This window comes from Sciurus carolinensis, chromosome 2, assembly GCF_902686445.1.
Source record: "Sciurus carolinensis chromosome 2, mSciCar1.2, whole genome shotgun sequence".
In the NCBI taxonomy this organism is placed as follows: domain Eukaryota; kingdom Metazoa; phylum Chordata; class Mammalia; order Rodentia; family Sciuridae; genus Sciurus; species Sciurus carolinensis.
In genome coordinates, this window is record NC_062214.1 from 20868771 (window position 1) to 20883526 (window position 14756).

The 14756-nt window shown below is 61.4% G+C and overlaps 2 protein-coding genes across 5 annotated transcripts in view; one reads left to right on the forward strand and one right to left on the reverse strand.

The window, feature by feature from the left end:
• The window catches only part of Src (SRC proto-oncogene, non-receptor tyrosine kinase), a 43679-nt gene extending 31981 nt beyond the window's left edge, over nucleotides 1-11698 (reverse strand). For all 4 annotated transcript variants that reach the window (XM_047540227.1, XM_047540226.1, XM_047540224.1 and 1 more), the window contains exon 1: nucleotides 11467-11698. The gene's annotated coding sequence lies outside the window, so the exon portion shown is untranslated. The remainder of the gene's footprint in view (nucleotides 1-11466) is intronic.
• Nucleotides 11099-14188, forward strand: LOC124976260 (translation initiation factor IF-2-like). Its single transcript, XM_047539221.1, has 2 exons — nucleotides 11099-11892; nucleotides 12025-14188. Exons 1-2 carry the CDS (start codon nucleotides 11099-11101, stop codon nucleotides 12173-12175), a joined length of 945 nt encoding a protein of 314 aa, XP_047395177.1. The 3' UTR covers nucleotides 12176-14188.
• The last annotated feature ends 568 nt before the right edge of the window (nucleotides 14189-14756 follow it).

Sequence of the window (14756 nt, forward strand, 5' to 3'; positions counted from 1 at the left end):
CCTGGCCGCGGCCGGATGGCAGCCCACCTCGGTGACCCAGGCAACACGTCGACCCTCCGTTCCACCTCAGACCACGCGGCCTGCATCACCTCCGCGGCCCGTCTACTGCGCCTCTGCCTGCTCCATGGGACGGTGGGCGAGGCAGGGTGGCCCGCCGGCCCGTCCTCTGCAGCGTCTCCGTCTCCAGAGCCCCTGGCTCGGGAGTGGAGGGGTGGATGCATGGACGGGTGGTGGGTGGATGGACCTCGCAGGGCCCCACAGGGTGAAGAGGCAGCAGGCCGTGGCCCAAGTCTGTCCCACCCGGCTGCCCTCCGTGGCCACCCTGGGGCGGCCCGTGACCACGCGGACGCACATGGGGCAGTGTGCAAGTCTGAGAGGGCGTCGGGCCCCAGCCCGCCCAGACAGGCCCAGGCCCAGAACCTGGTGTCGGGAAGTGCCTGCTGAGTGAGCAAGGAGCCACCGAGGCCGTCCGAGGGCCGGGGCGGCCGGAACGTGTCTGCTCCTGCGTCCGCGGCCCCAACAGGCCCGAGGTGGGCAGGCCTCACACCGGCTCTGCCAGGGCAGTCGGTGGGGCCGCTGCAGGCTCGGGCTGGCTGGCAGAGACGGAGGTGCTTCTGCAGCAGGCCGCGCCCAGCGGGCCGAGCCAGGAGGGGAGCCCTGCACCTCCTGCTCCCGCCAGCCCTCGGACACACATCTCGCGCCTGCTCTCCAGGCTCCTCCTGGGCAGGATGAGGGCCCCCTGCTGGACCCCAGTCCCTGAATGGCACTGTTGGGGACAGGATCCCTCCCCACTCGGGCCTGTCCCAGGCCTGGAGGCCCAGAGGGGAGGATTTAACCAGGAAGGAGGTGAGCTGAGCCCGGGCAGCAGCAGGGACCTGTACAGAAGACCTGACCGTCCCAGGTCCCCCGACTCCGTCCCCCATGTGGAAAGTGTGTCAGGCATGGATTTCAGGGACCTTCAATCTCAAGGAGTCGAGTTATCTGGAAGAAGCCACTCCCAGCTCCCACCCTGAAGCCCAGCTCTGGGGTGGAGCTGGTCAGAGTCCAGGTGGACACACGCCCTTACTCCCCCCGACAGCGCAAGGCCCCTGCTGACTACCAAATACACACTGAACATTCCTGTCCCTTCCGGTCCTCCCAACAGCACTGTGAGGTAGGGACCATGACTGTGCCCGTTTCACAGTGGGGGAAGCTGAGGCCCGATTCATATGGCAAGTTGGAGTCTAGGCCCCCTGACCACTCCATGTCACAACGGAGCCTCTACCTCCTCAAGCCAGTCCAGGACAGGAGACAGGTATGGAGTTTAGCTGGAGTTTGGGGGCCAGAATCTACTTTCCCAAGCCCCTAGGTCCCCTGGGCCCTGAAAGGCCAAGCCAGCCCTGCCCACAGGGCACCCTGGGCTATGGGTGCCACTCTCTACCTGTTTTCTCACCCTGTAAGATGGGTGAGAACATCAGCCTCACCTAAAGGACACCCGGCGTTCAAAGCTTCAGGAGCTCAAAGTCCTCCAGAGGGCCACCAGGGCCCTGCACGGGCCTCTACCAGTTCCACGCCTTCTCTCATTCTGCTCCACCGTACTGGCCTCTTCCCTTTCCCCAAGAACCCAGCACACTCCTGCCTCAGGCCCTTTGCACATGCCATTCCCTCTGCCCAGAGCCTCCTCTCCTCACCCACACTCCTCACCCTCGCCTCCTCTGGCCTTGGGGACTGACGTGTCACCTGCTCTGACAGGCCACGTATATAAGTGGCAGCACACCCAGTCAACTCTGCTCCCCTCAGTCTCAGCTCAAGCCCCTCCTGGGGAAGGTCCTTCCTGCCTGGACCTCAGCTCTGTGGTGTAGAGCTGAGGCCACTGTACATACATACTCCCTGGGGACAGGGGCCACTTCTGTCCCCACAGGGGAACACTGTGGGTCTAACATTCGGACCAGCAAACAGCTGGGATGCCTGGGCCCCTTCCTGTGAGATCAGACACCGACCAGAACACAGAGCCTGACAAGGGAGGGGACAAGGTCACTGCTGAATGAGGAGGCGGATGGATGGATAGGCAAGGGACCCACAGAGGGCCTGGAACTCAACAGCAACACCTGGGCCCCGAGAAGGTGGCCCAGAGAAGGGAAGGGTCCACCCAGTCCATCTACTGGAGCCAGCAGGGCGGCTGAGCCCCAGGCTCCCCGTGGCACAACCTGGGGAACTGGGTGGCGAGGGCAGGAGGCCCTGCTCCCCAGGGAGGGGGCTCCCAGGCTCCGTCGCCCATCACAAGGAGCTTTGTCCTCTACGGGCCTCAGCAGCCAGCATCCCAGCACCCGGGGCAGCCAGGGCCCTGCTCCAGAGCCAGGCTCCAAGGCTGGCTCGGTGCCCGGCCTACAAGGTCTCCTCTTGTCCTGCAGGAACCAGAGGGAGGCTCTTTTGAAGATGGGGAAACCAAGGACTAGAAGGAGAAGTCACCTGGCCCAAGTCTCCCGGGCAGAGAGCGCGAGGCCCGGGCTCCAGCCAGGCCCTCAGCACTGCAGGCACCGGGCCCACCTCAGCCCGGGCGCAGGGCAGACCTGCCTGCACCCAGGGGGCACCTGGACCCCATGAGGCAGGGAGGCCAGCCCCGCCCTGCAGGCCTCGGAACCCGCGGTGGGGCTGCAACGCATGTCCCCACATCCTGCCGGAGGACAAGGGGCTCCCTGCGCCCGCCACTCTCCATCCTTCCAGACCTGGCCACCCGCCCAGAGGGCACCGCCTTCTCTGCAGGCCTCTCTGCTGCCAGGGCAGCCACCAAGGCCACCTGGAGCAGCCACACTTCCCGAGCCAGCAGAACCACGCGCGGGCGAGCCAGGCTCTCGGGGCCTCACGCCGACAGCACACAGCCCGCTTCCTGGCACACCCTGCCCTCTCTCGTGGGTGCCTGCTCGCCCTCGAAGACCCCAGCCAGGCCTCCCCTCCTGAGAAGCACACCCCAGGGCCCTGCGTGGCTCCCAGAGCATCCCTGGGGTCCCCAGCACGACCACAAGACCCAGACCAGCCGCCAACTCCCTGCCCAGAGAACCCAGGGGCAGAGTCCAGGAGCGACTGGCAGGGCAGGAGCCTGTGTGCCCACGAGGCCCAGGGATCTGTGGTCTGGGTGGAGCGGGAGGAGGGGGAGCTTTGTACAAATGGCCAACTGGTAACCAAACCCACGTCGTTTCTAAAACTAGGGCACAGGAGAGAAACGGGAACAGCCGAATTGTCCCCAAATAGAACTGTGGCTCATCTGGTTCCGGGGCCTCGGGAACACCTGGCAGGATGGGGGAGGGGAGAGCAAGAGGCCACTCCCAGGGCACGGAGAGGCTTGGCTGGAGGGCAGGGGCCAGCACCACCGTGGCCAGTGCGCCAGCCGCCCCTCAGCTCGGGGCCAGTCTAACGGAACCACTGAGCCACCGGGCTCCCTGAATGCCCCCCCGCAAACCCCCGATCACGTGGATCCTCTGCCCGGAGGGCTGTTCCTCCTGCCAGCCAGGATCCTGCCCATCCCTGCGACCTTGACCACTGCTGGTCAACTTCACTTCCTCAAAGCCTGGTGTGGGAGGGCCCTACAAGGAGCAGCTGCCCCATGTCACAGATGAGGACACTGAGGCTCCGAGAGAGAAGCAGCCAGAGGCCGCAGGCAGACAAGGGGCCATGGGTCGGCCTGCTAATAGGCCCAGCCCTGGAGACCTGGTCCAACGCAGGACAAAGCCCCTGACAGAACAGAAGCCCAACAGAAGACCTCTTGACCCTCACCCCTGCCTAGGGTGGCAGACTAAGCAGCCAGTTGGTGGCACACACCTGTGATCCCAGCAGATCGGGAGGCTGAGGTAGGAGGATCCCAAGTTCAATGCCAGCCTCAGCAACTTAGGGAGGCCCTAAGCAACTCAGCAAGACCCTGTCTCAAAATAAAAAATAAAAAGGGCTGGGGACGTGGCTCAGTGGTTAGGAACCCCTGGGCTCAATCCTCAGTACCCAAAAACAAATAAAAAGGGCTGAGGGGGAGGGTCAGTGGTGGAGGGCTCCAGGGTCCAGGCCCAGAAGCACACTCCAAACCAGAACCATCTCTGCCCAGAATGCACAGGCCCACGGGGAGAGGACAGCCACGCACTGCAAGGAGCCCAGAGCCAGCTTCCGTGGCTAAGTGCGGGTGGACGTCACAGGAGGACACGTTCACTATCCCATTTCCCAGATAAGGACACTGAGGCTCCACATGGGAAGCCCCGGAGCAGATGGATCAGGAGGCCACCCAGTCTGGGGACAGGAACCTGGGCTCTCGGCCAGGTTCATTCCCAGGGGCTGTTTCCCCATCTAGAAAGCGGACGTGCCGGGAGCCGCTGTGACACGCTCCAGGCCTGGCGGAGGCTGCTTCCTGACCCCTGAGCCTCAGTGGCTGCCATTGCTCTCCTCTCCAGGTTGGTAGAAAGCATACCAGCTGAATCCAGGAGTGCTGACCATTAGCCGGCACAGCTCAGAGGCGAGTCCAGTACTCCTTGGGAGTCTGGAACAGGCCATGAGGCCATGGAGGCGGAGGCACAAGGTGAACTGACCTCCAATGTCGCATGGCAGGTGGAGGAACCTCCATGCTGCCCAGAGCACGGCGGGAGGACTGGCCCCCCATGCGGCGGTCAAGGCCAGCAGGTCACATGAGGTGGGCCAGGCCTGTGGCTCAGGAGGCTGCTGGGACAACCCCAGGCAAATCCCTCTGCTCTGAGTTCTTTGGTGAAACAGGGCCAGAGCACAGTCACAGGGGCTGCTGAGCACAGTCACAGGGGCTGCTGGTTGGACACAGCCTCCAACCAGCATGGAGAACGGGTTCAACAAAACTGGAAGGCACAAGAGACCACGGAGGAAGCCCAAGGGTGGGCCCACTGGAGCTGGATTCCTTTGGGATCTTGGACATGGAAGGGTTGGGAACATGGACACAGGGGCACAGGCCTGTAATCCCAGTGACTCGGGAGGCTGAGGAAGGAAGATCCCAAGTTAGAGGCCAGCCTCGGAAACTCAATGAGGCTATGTCTCAAAATAAAAAGGACGCAAGGATGTGCTCACTGGTGAAGTGCCCCAGGTTCAGTCTCCAACACCAACACGAGCAAAGAAGCAGAGGGGCTGGGACCGAGGGCGGGCTGCCTCCCTGCACAGGGACCCTCCCTGCTCTGTCCCTCCACTCCTCTGAGCCTCTGAATCCTTTTGACAATAAGTCGAGGCTTTCGTGGAACCCTGGGGAGACTGGGGACTCAGTGGGGTCGGCCATCCCAGTTGCCCAAGCGGAGGAGCTCTGCAGGAGCCCAACCGGAGGAGAGTTTCCTGTCTGCGGAGTAAAGATCATTATGTGGTCCGTCTCCCTCCCAGCCCTGCTGGGGACGGCTCTGTGACCTAAGTGTGGTGCCACACCCCCAGGAGTGACAACCAGCACGTGTCCCAAAGAGGCCGAAAGAATACTGTGACTTGCCACCCATGACAGAGTGGCTGGAGCCGGGAGGGAGGGCAGTGGGGGAGCAGAGGGCGGGCAGAGGGAGGGCCGCCTCCTGGGGCCACACACCTTGGCACTGGAAGGGCACTGAGCAGCAGGGCCACTGGGCCTTGGCCCTGCGGAGCCCAAGGCCTGGCAGCTGGACCGCCCAGGGCAGGCAGGAGGATAGCATGGCTCAGGGGATTGCAGGGCCACTGCGTGACAGGGAGGGGGAAGGGGGAGGTTGCCCAGACCAGCCTCAGGGAGCCCTTCCTGTGCAGCCTGGGCCCACCCCTGCCCTCTCTGAGCCTCAGCTGCTCCCTAGGAAACAAGGGCAAGAACAGCCCTGCCTCTCAGGCCAAGCAAGCAAGGACCCCAAGTGCCAAAGGGTAGCCACCTTTGAAGAGAGGGGACCTGGAAGGCCAAGGTGGGCCACCAGGGTGCTGGACACCCTGGCCAGCACAGGTGCTGGCCCCAGAGGGCAGCTCGATCAGCCACCCAGCCTGCCTGCCTCCAGCTGAACCCCCACCCTGCTCCACAGGGAAGGCCACTCACAGACCCAGTGGCCAGGCCCAGCCCTGGAGATTCCCAGGTCAACTGGCCTGCACGGGACCAGGACTCTGTGTCACGGGAATCGCCTCCGCCATCACACAGCCCTGGCCATCGGCATCCCCGCTCCCCAGCTGTGACGCTGAGGCTCAGAGCAGTCGTGGCCCCTGTCGCACACCACACAGGGGGCCACACCAGCGCTGGAACCCAGAGCCGAGGGCTTCCCAGGTCTTGCCACTCCCACCACGTTATGTCACGAGCACCCATCGGTGTCTCAGGATCTGAACGGAGGGAGACCAAGAGGCAGGTCGCCAGACCCAGCACCACACCTGACCTCTACCTGGGAAAGACGCCAGCCAAGGGCCTGGGTCCACAGACCACTTGCTGGGTGCCTGTGGCCCCAGCCCTGCGCCTCTCTGAAGCTCAAGCTCTTCTTCTGTGTGATGGAATAAAAGTTCCGCTCGCCCTCAGGGGCAGTCTCACTGTGACCCAGCCAGGGAGACGCCACGTGAGGGTACTGACATCAAGGAAAGCCAAGACCATAAATTTGGACAAAGTAGCCTGAGAAAAGCTAATCAGACCTTGGCAGGGAGGCCGGGCTTCCTGATGCCACTCCAAGCCAGTCCCCCTCCCCAGCACCCAGCCCCGCCTGTGCCGGCTTCCCAGCCCAGTGGGCCCAAGGGTTCGGGAGGACCCATTCCCACATTCTCAGCAGCTCCACAGCCATGACTCCCCACCCATCCTGGACACTCTCAGTGCCACACGGGCATCTGGAGGTCTCAGATGGGGCTGCCCCTGCAGAGTCCCCAGCCAGGTCCCCGTCCAGGAGCCTCAGTGAGAGAAGAACCTGCACCATGCAGATGAGGAAATGAGGATCCAGACAGGAAGGACTGGGCCATGATGGTCCAATCCTCCTCCCTCCAGCTTCTCCTTTTATTCTGGAACTTCTCTTGGTATTTGAGGTCGGGGGAGAACAGAAGGGACGAAGGTAGGGGGAAGTCACTTGCCCAAAGTCAAGACATCTGTATTTTTCTCCCAGCTTAGATGATCTATCCTGGGTCTTTCTAGCCTCATTTTCCTCATTGTGAAGAGAGAAGGTCTGAATGGACCAGGAATGACAAACTCATGGCACACATACAACATCTCCGACCCTGTGCCCACAGCAGACATTACTAATCTATCACAGTTCTCCTTCCCACGAAGTCAAGAAAGGGCCTTTGGGTCTGTGGGATTTGAGTTCCAGTTCAAAGCAGGACTGGATGCTCTCTGAGTCTGCAGAGGGAAGGGAGGGGACAAGAAAGATGTACGGTTCACTGGATCTCCAGCGATCGAAGGCACAGACCACACGCGCAGACCGAGTCCTCACGACGAGGTGTTCAAAGGTGTTCAAAGACGCTAAGTGACTTGACTTTGAACTTAAGCTGGGAATGAGGCCCAACACAGGGAGGCCCCTGCCCGGCCTCCCTCCTGGGGAACCGCGATGCAGAGCCAGCCGCCAGGTGCCACCCTCCCTTGGCCCTACTAGGTACAGGCCCAGCTCCCCCTGGACAGTTCAGGAACTGGGTCAGCTCTGGTCAGGCGGATGCCAGTGTCCAGCTCTGCCCCGTCCCTATCTGCTAAGCACCTGGTTGTGTGAAGGACTTGCTCTGTCCTCCTGGGACATCCTGGAACCGTGACTCCCCAGCCCACCCCCTGGGTGAGGACAAGAGGCCCCTCTGAGGAGGTGCCCTCCCAGGAGCTCCAGGGGAAACCAGTGGTGTCCCGGGGAGGCGGGGCGGGCAGCCCCCGGAAGAGGGGACTGTGGAGCCCCAAGGGTAGAGCAACGGGGCGGCAAGGGGGCAGCACTGGCAGAAGGCCCGCAGTGGGGGGACCCAGGGCCGCTGCGGTGGCTCTAAGGCCCTGGGTGGCACCAGGCACGGGGTTAGGGGTCCAGAGCCCCCGCCTCAGCCCGACCGACCACTGGGACACCCTAGAAGAGAGGCTTCCCTCTGCAGGTCTGGGTATTTACTTCAGGAAAGCGCAGCTGATCTCACCTTCGGCAGGCTTCGGGAAGCTCAGCGGCACTAGACTCATGGCACAGTCCCCAGTTCAGCCTTCTCGCGCACAGAGGAGGCACAGAGAGGGCATCGTGGAGCTCAGGGTCACCCAGCACATTGGTGACCTTAGCTGCCAACTTCCTCTCCTACATCAGCCCTGCCCAACTGGCACCTTCAGACTAAATGAGATCATCCACTCAGGGCCTTGACCACACAGCTGGCAAGGCCACACCAGAGATGCCAACTGACCTGCCCAATGTAACAAAGCAAAACAAGTCCCGTTTTCTGAATATCTACTGTGCCAGGCACTAGGCACACAGCCCTCCTTTAACCCTAATCTGAAACCCATTTTCAAGATGAATAACTAAGTCTCAGAAAGATACAATGAGCTGGGTGTGGTGGCCACGCCCATAATCCCAGCAGCTGGGGAGGCTGAGGCAGGAGGATCCTGAGTTCAAAAGCCAGACTCAGCAACCTAGTGAGACCCTAAGCAACTCAGTTAGACTCTGCTCTAAATAACATAAAAAGGGCTGGGGGTGCAGCTCAGTGGTTAAGGGCCCCTGGGTTCAATCCCTGGTACAAAGGAAAAGAAAAAAGAAAGATACAATGAATGACTCAAATACACAGTCAGAACTCGAACCCAGGCCCACCTGATTTGCAAGCCCTTACCATACCTTTGGTCTCCACCTCTCTGGTCAACCTTCCCTGTTCTCTCTTCACGCTCAGCTTCCATCCGCCCTGTATACATCTTCATCCTTGGCCCGCACCTTCTCAAGCCTTCCGGCTGTTTAACTCCTATTCTACCTTCAAAGCCCAGCCTCACATGCCTCCTCCTCTTGAGACCTGATTAGCCCCCATAAAATACCAGAGTCCAGTTCACACATCTATTTCCATCAGGTACCTTGGTCAGTTCTGCACTCCTGGCCTCCAGTGTGAGGCTGTTCACCGTGAGGGAGACCCATCAGCACCCTAGTAAAGATAGAGGCCAGGTCTCTAGGGCCTCTTTACCTGATGCAGCCCGTCTGGTAACATGGCCTCACCTCACTTCTCACACACTGACCTCACTCTCTGTTCCAGCCTCCAGGCTGTCCCCTTGCTTCTTCTCCACAACACCACACTCCAGCACCTCAGGGTCTTTGCATATGCACCTCCCTCCCCGAGGTTCCACCTGAGGACTTCCACATGCTTCCTCCAAGACTCCTCTGTACCCCAGGCCTCAGTCTGAAACCTCTGCACTTCAGTGATTATCTACTGGCTTATCTGGCAGCCTGTCTGCTACTTGGCTTACTGTCCAGATTCTACCTTCTGGGAGACTTTTCGTAAGTGCCCAGCAAGTACCCACCGCACTAGCCGCAGCCCACAGCCCAAAGGGGCCCACGGAGTAGCTGAGCAGGAGGGAAGAAGGAGTCCCACTTGCAGTCTTTGTGGACTGAATGGCTGCTCCCCCAGCTCAGGACCACCTCCCAGATGTCTCTGATCCCCTGCAGCCCCTCTGCCAACTGGCCACTGCTCGACTGAATTCAAAGCACACGGACCATAGTAGATGCTCAGTGGATACTTGTATCTAGGCAGGTTTGGGGAATGGAGTCAGCTGAGGCCCAGGGGATGAGTGGGAGAGGGTCTGTCAGCAGGCCACTGAGCTACTTCCTCCCTGATGCCCCTCCTCTGCCCCCAGCCCCAGGTGACATCAGGGGAAGCCAAGGTAGGAGCCCTGGGAGAGCCCGGGGGACAGAAGGGTGGGGTGGGGCTCCTGGGATAGGGGACCCCAGCTGATCCTGGAAAGCAAGAGCAGAGGCCGCCTGGGCAGGGGAGGCTGCGCCTGGCAGGGATGCCCTCAGGCCTGGGGTGCACTGGGCCCAGGCAGGCAGTCAGCTGAGAGCAGCGACACACCGTAAATCACTTCCCCGGGTGGAAAGACCACATCACCGGGCACAGGCACACCACGTCACCAGAGTGGCCTCGTGGCTGCCACCCATCACCAGAAGCGGAGTCTCCCCATGCGCCTGTCCCACACTGGGCGACCACTACGCCACTGGAGGGGCTCACGGGCAGCTAGCCTGGGGTCTCTGAGGTGCAGGCTCTAATTACAGCTTCAGAGTGCGTGGCCTTGGTCCTCGGGTCCCTCTCGAAGCCTCAGTTTCCCCAGCAGTGAAATGAAGATAAGCAAGAGCCCTACCTCCTAGAAGGCGCTGAGGAGGTGCCAGTTACAGCAGGTGCCAGGAGGTGCCAGGAGCAGCTGCTGATCCTCCATTTTACAGCTTATGAAACTGAGGCCAGAGAGGCCAAACCTAAGGTCCACCGCTGTGGCTGGCAGGGGGCGCCAGGGCCATTTCTTCCTCAGGGGGTTCTGGGATACCTTTAGAGGCACCAACCAGCCCCTCTGGAGGTGCGCTCCAGGCAGCCAGCAAGCTGCCCTCCTATCCATCTCAGGCAGTCCGTCTGCTGCGGGACTCGTCTACTGAGCACCTACTGTATGCCAATTCACAGATGCAAAAGCATAGACTCTCCGCCTGAGGAGCCCACTTCACACGTGGGGCTCAGGGGCCAGGCCCTCAGCCTCAGTCACCTAGCGACAGGAGCTTAGGTGTCTTGACTGCAGCCAGGGGCTGAGAAGAGGGTCAGCAGCAGGGCCAGGGGGGCCCACCCTGGAAACCAAGCCTCATGCCAGGTGACCCACAGACCATTGCCCCAATTGGACAGCATCCGTGAGCTCATCCGTGGGGCCTGTTCAGGGCCCCAAGCTCTCCGCCCACTCTCAGTGCGCCTGAAGGCAGTGGGGTGGGCCTGAACGGCACCTGCAGGTGAGCCCCTTCCCTCGGGCACCACCCTGCCGTCAGCCCGGCGGTTCCCACGCGCCTAGTACCACTGATGGGGACCCCAGCTCAGAGAGGGCAGACAGCTGCCTGAAGACACACAGCATGGCAAGTGGAGGCCCCGAGGAGGCCTCAAACTCACCCCAGCCCTTCCCCAGGGAGGCAAGTGGACCCGGCCTAGTGGCGAAACCCCCAAACTTTTGCCAACTTCTGGGCTGGCCGGTGGCTGGGCCTGCTCAGAGGCGGGCCGGGCCATGAGGACCGGGCGAGTCAGGCTCGGTCCCTTGCAGCCGGCAGCAGCAGGCCCCACGCGAGGCCCCACGAGGGCTGGAGGTCCCGGCGGCCCGGCCGGCGCCTCGGCCCCGCGCCCCGGGGCGCCCCGCCACCCCCGCCCCCAGTTGGCCGGGCCGGGGGCGCGGGCGGGGCGCGGGCGGCGCCGCCGGGCGCGGGTCCCGCTCCGGCCTAGACCGGGCCGGGGGCTCGGCCGCCCGCCGCCCGGGGCCGGGGGTCCCCGCCCAGCCCCCTCCCGCCGCATCACAACAAAAGGCCGCGCCGGCGGGGCCGCGGCTCGGCGGGGGCGCGGGCCGCGGCCGGGGGCTCGGCGGGCGGCCGGGGCGCTCACCTGGGCCGCGGCGCGCGGCGACAGCCTGGAGGCGCAGCCCGCGCGGCCAGCGGGTCGGCAGACGCGGCCTGGCCGCTCCGGCTCCCGGGCCGGAATGGATTCCGGGCCGGAGCGACGGAGCGAGAGAGAAAGGAGGAGGCGGCGGCCCGCGGGCGGGAGCGAGGGGCGGAGCGGCGGAGGAGGGGCGGCCGCGGCCCAGCCGCCCGCGTCCCCGCCGCTGCCCCCGCGGACCGCGCCGGCCCGGGTCCCAGGCCCCGCCCCGCCGCCCCCGGCCCAGGTGCCCCCGCGGCCGGTCCGCCCACCCGGCCCGCCTCTCCCGCCGTGGGCGCCCTCCTCCTGCCCGGCCCGGCGAGCGGCTGCGCTCCTTTTCAGGGTCCGACCCGCACACCACCTGGGCTGGGTGGCCCGCGGTGCCCCATTTCACAGGTGAGGACGCTGAGGCACTGCCAAAAGCCCGCCTTGACTTCGGCGCCGACCTGGTCGCGGGGGCAGTGTGGGAAAGGGCGACGTTTCTTTCCACCCCGGGGTGCTCATTTCCCGTGCCTGGGTGTGTTACAGCTGCAGCCTGGAGGTCCGCGTCCACTGTCCTGCCGAGGAGCGGGCTGAGCCGGTGCTGCTGCAGCGAAGAAGGCTTGGCACTTCTGGACCCCGTGGGGCAGGAAGAATAGCAAGAACTAGGGACACTGAGGAGACCAGCTTTCCGCCGTGAAGACTCTCCACCATCCTGTGACTCAAGTGCCAGGGCTGCCCTATTGGGGGTGGACACCCCACCCTTGGCTCCTTACCTGTCCTCCTGGAATCATGGCACCGGGATCTGGTTTAAATGACCACCACCTGCTTCCCTTCTGTTTCACAGGTGGGAGGCTAGGCCGCTGGGCTTCCCTGGACAGAGGCCCCTGATGAGAGAATCTGGGAGGGGCATCCTCGGAAGTGAGAGGCCAAAGCCTCAGGGCGCAGTAGAGCTTCCAGGAGAGCAGGAATGAGCAGGGCCTGGAGCCTGCCTGGTCTGGGTTCACCAGCAGGCGAGTCACCGCGGCTGGGCCTGTACACGTCCACCCGCTTCCCCAGTCCAGTCCCCTCTCCCATCAAACTGAAGTGAACACTGAAGGATAAGGATTTCAGCTGCTTTCAAACATGGCCACAAAAAAAAAAAAAAAAAAAAAAAAAAATTTCTGGGAAAGCTACACTGACAAGTGTCAGTGAAGGCCACCAGGTTTGTGCCCAAAGAATGGTGCCTCGTGTGGAGATCAACTGAGGCCAGAGGGGGAAGGGACTGCTCAAGATCTCTCCATGAAAATCAGCAGCACAACCAGTGTCACAGGCCCGACCAGGCTGCTGAAATGGTGCACTTGTTTGCAAGGCTGGCTTAAAGATTAACCGCAGCTTCCCAGGGCCGGGCGGGCCGGCTGGAGGAGCAGGTTCCTCGGCCTCCTTCACTCCTGAGACACATCTACTGGCCTTCCTTGGCCACGCTGGCTGGGGTGGGGGAGGATATCCTTCCGGCTGACGTGCCGGAGCTGACTCTTACCAACTTGCAGGAACCGATTGTGTTCTTCCCAGTGCCATCTTCAGTGGTGTCACATCATTTACACCTTGGAAATCAGCAAAGGCTACAAATCAAGCCTTCGTTTTCCTTTCAGAGAACGTGTTGTTAAATATTTGCCAGCATATTACTAGCTTCGCCCCCAAACATTAGAAAGTTCTGGACTTTTCTAGAGTTAGGATAATAAAGAACTTAAAAACATAAGACTTTGAACCCACAGACCTGGGTTCAAGTCGATTCTACCACTCCCTGGATGTGTGACGTAGAGCATGCAGTTCTCAGAGTCTCAGTATGCTCATCTGCAAAATGGGCCAAGACAGCACGTACCTCAGAAGGCTCGCGTGAGGAGGACGTGAGTTGGGGGACATTCAGCAGTTCTCACTGTTTCTGGCCCTGCACAGTCACAGGAGAGGGCAGCATGGACACGCATCTGCAGGCACAGATGCAGCCTGCCACCTGGAGCCTCTGCTGACTTGGAGGGCCCTGCACAGCGGCTGAGGTCCTCAGAAGGATGTGGCCAGCACAATGGTTTCATTATCGAGCGGTGGAAGTACTCTTTATTTTTAACCACCCCTCTGGGCCTCTGCTTAGGCTGTAACCCCCGCCAAGAATGCCCGCCCCGTGGCCAGTTTCCCACCCTCCCCATCCTTCGAGGTCCCGAGTAAATGCCACCCCTGCTAGGACATGTTTCCTGACACACCCTGATGGAGGCACATCCCAAGTCCATTCTGGGTGTGTCTGTCCCCACCCTGAGAGCAGAGACCATGGCCTGGCTCATGCCCAGCACAGAGCAGGCACTGACCAGGGAGCGAGAACTGACTTGAAATCCACAGCCGAAAGTTCAAATTCTAATTCTTCCCTTCACTGATGTGTGACCTGCCTTCTTGGGGCCTCAGTTTACTCAGCAGTAAAATGGGGGTAAAATCCCACCCACCTTCCAGGATTATGCGTATGGGAGACTTGCTGGTCTAACCTGGGGGGCAAGTGGTTCTGTGTACATTATTTTACTTAAAACTTTAGTTTTTAGTAAAACAGCAACTCATCGCTTAATACCTGCAAATCATCCACCATTTTTAATGAAAAGGACTGGCCCTGGAACAACAATAGGGACCATCTCCCAACCCAAAGTACCAGTAGGTGGTAGATGCTATTTATTTATATATGTATGTATTCAAAATGGGGATCTTGCTGTGTTGCCCAGGCCTGTCTGAACTCCTGGACTCAGGCAATCCTCCTGCCTCAGCCTCCCAAGTAGCTGGGATTAGCTGGGTGTGGTGACACAGGACTGTAATCCCAGCAACTCAGGAGGCTGAGGCAGGAGGATCACAAGTTCAAGATCAGCCTCAGCAATTTAGCAGAGCCCTAAGCAACTTAGCACGACTTTGCCTCAAAAAAAAAAAAAAAAAAGGCTGGGGATATGATTCGATGGTTGAGCGTGCCTGGGTTCAATCCTCAGTACCAAAAACCAACCAAACAACAACAAAAAACCAAGCAGCTGGGACTACAGGCACATGCCACTGAGCCTGACCGTGGTGGATGCTATTGACGTCGACCTTGTCAAGATGGAGAGCGCTGACACCCAGCCCTTCCTCTGGAACCTCCTCCCTCTACCCGAGTCAGAGCTACAGCTGAGAGCCCGATGCGGGGAGTGGGAGAGGCCCAGCTGCTCACCACTGGCAACGACCCCATGGACCAGAGTTGTCCCATGACAGGGAACAGGAGCACTGCCCACCCTCCCCCGGGGCCC

Excerpts from the sequence above, each read along its gene's own strand:
- LOC124976260 (XM_047539221.1), top strand. The coding sequence starts at position 11,099 with ATGAGGACCGGGCGAGTCAGGCTCGGTCCCTTGCAGCCGGCAGCAGCA. Across the intron at positions 11,893-12,024 it reads CGCGGTGCCCCATTTCACAG|CTGCAGCCTGGAGGTCCGCG; the intron begins GTGAGGACGCTG and ends GGTGTGTTACAG.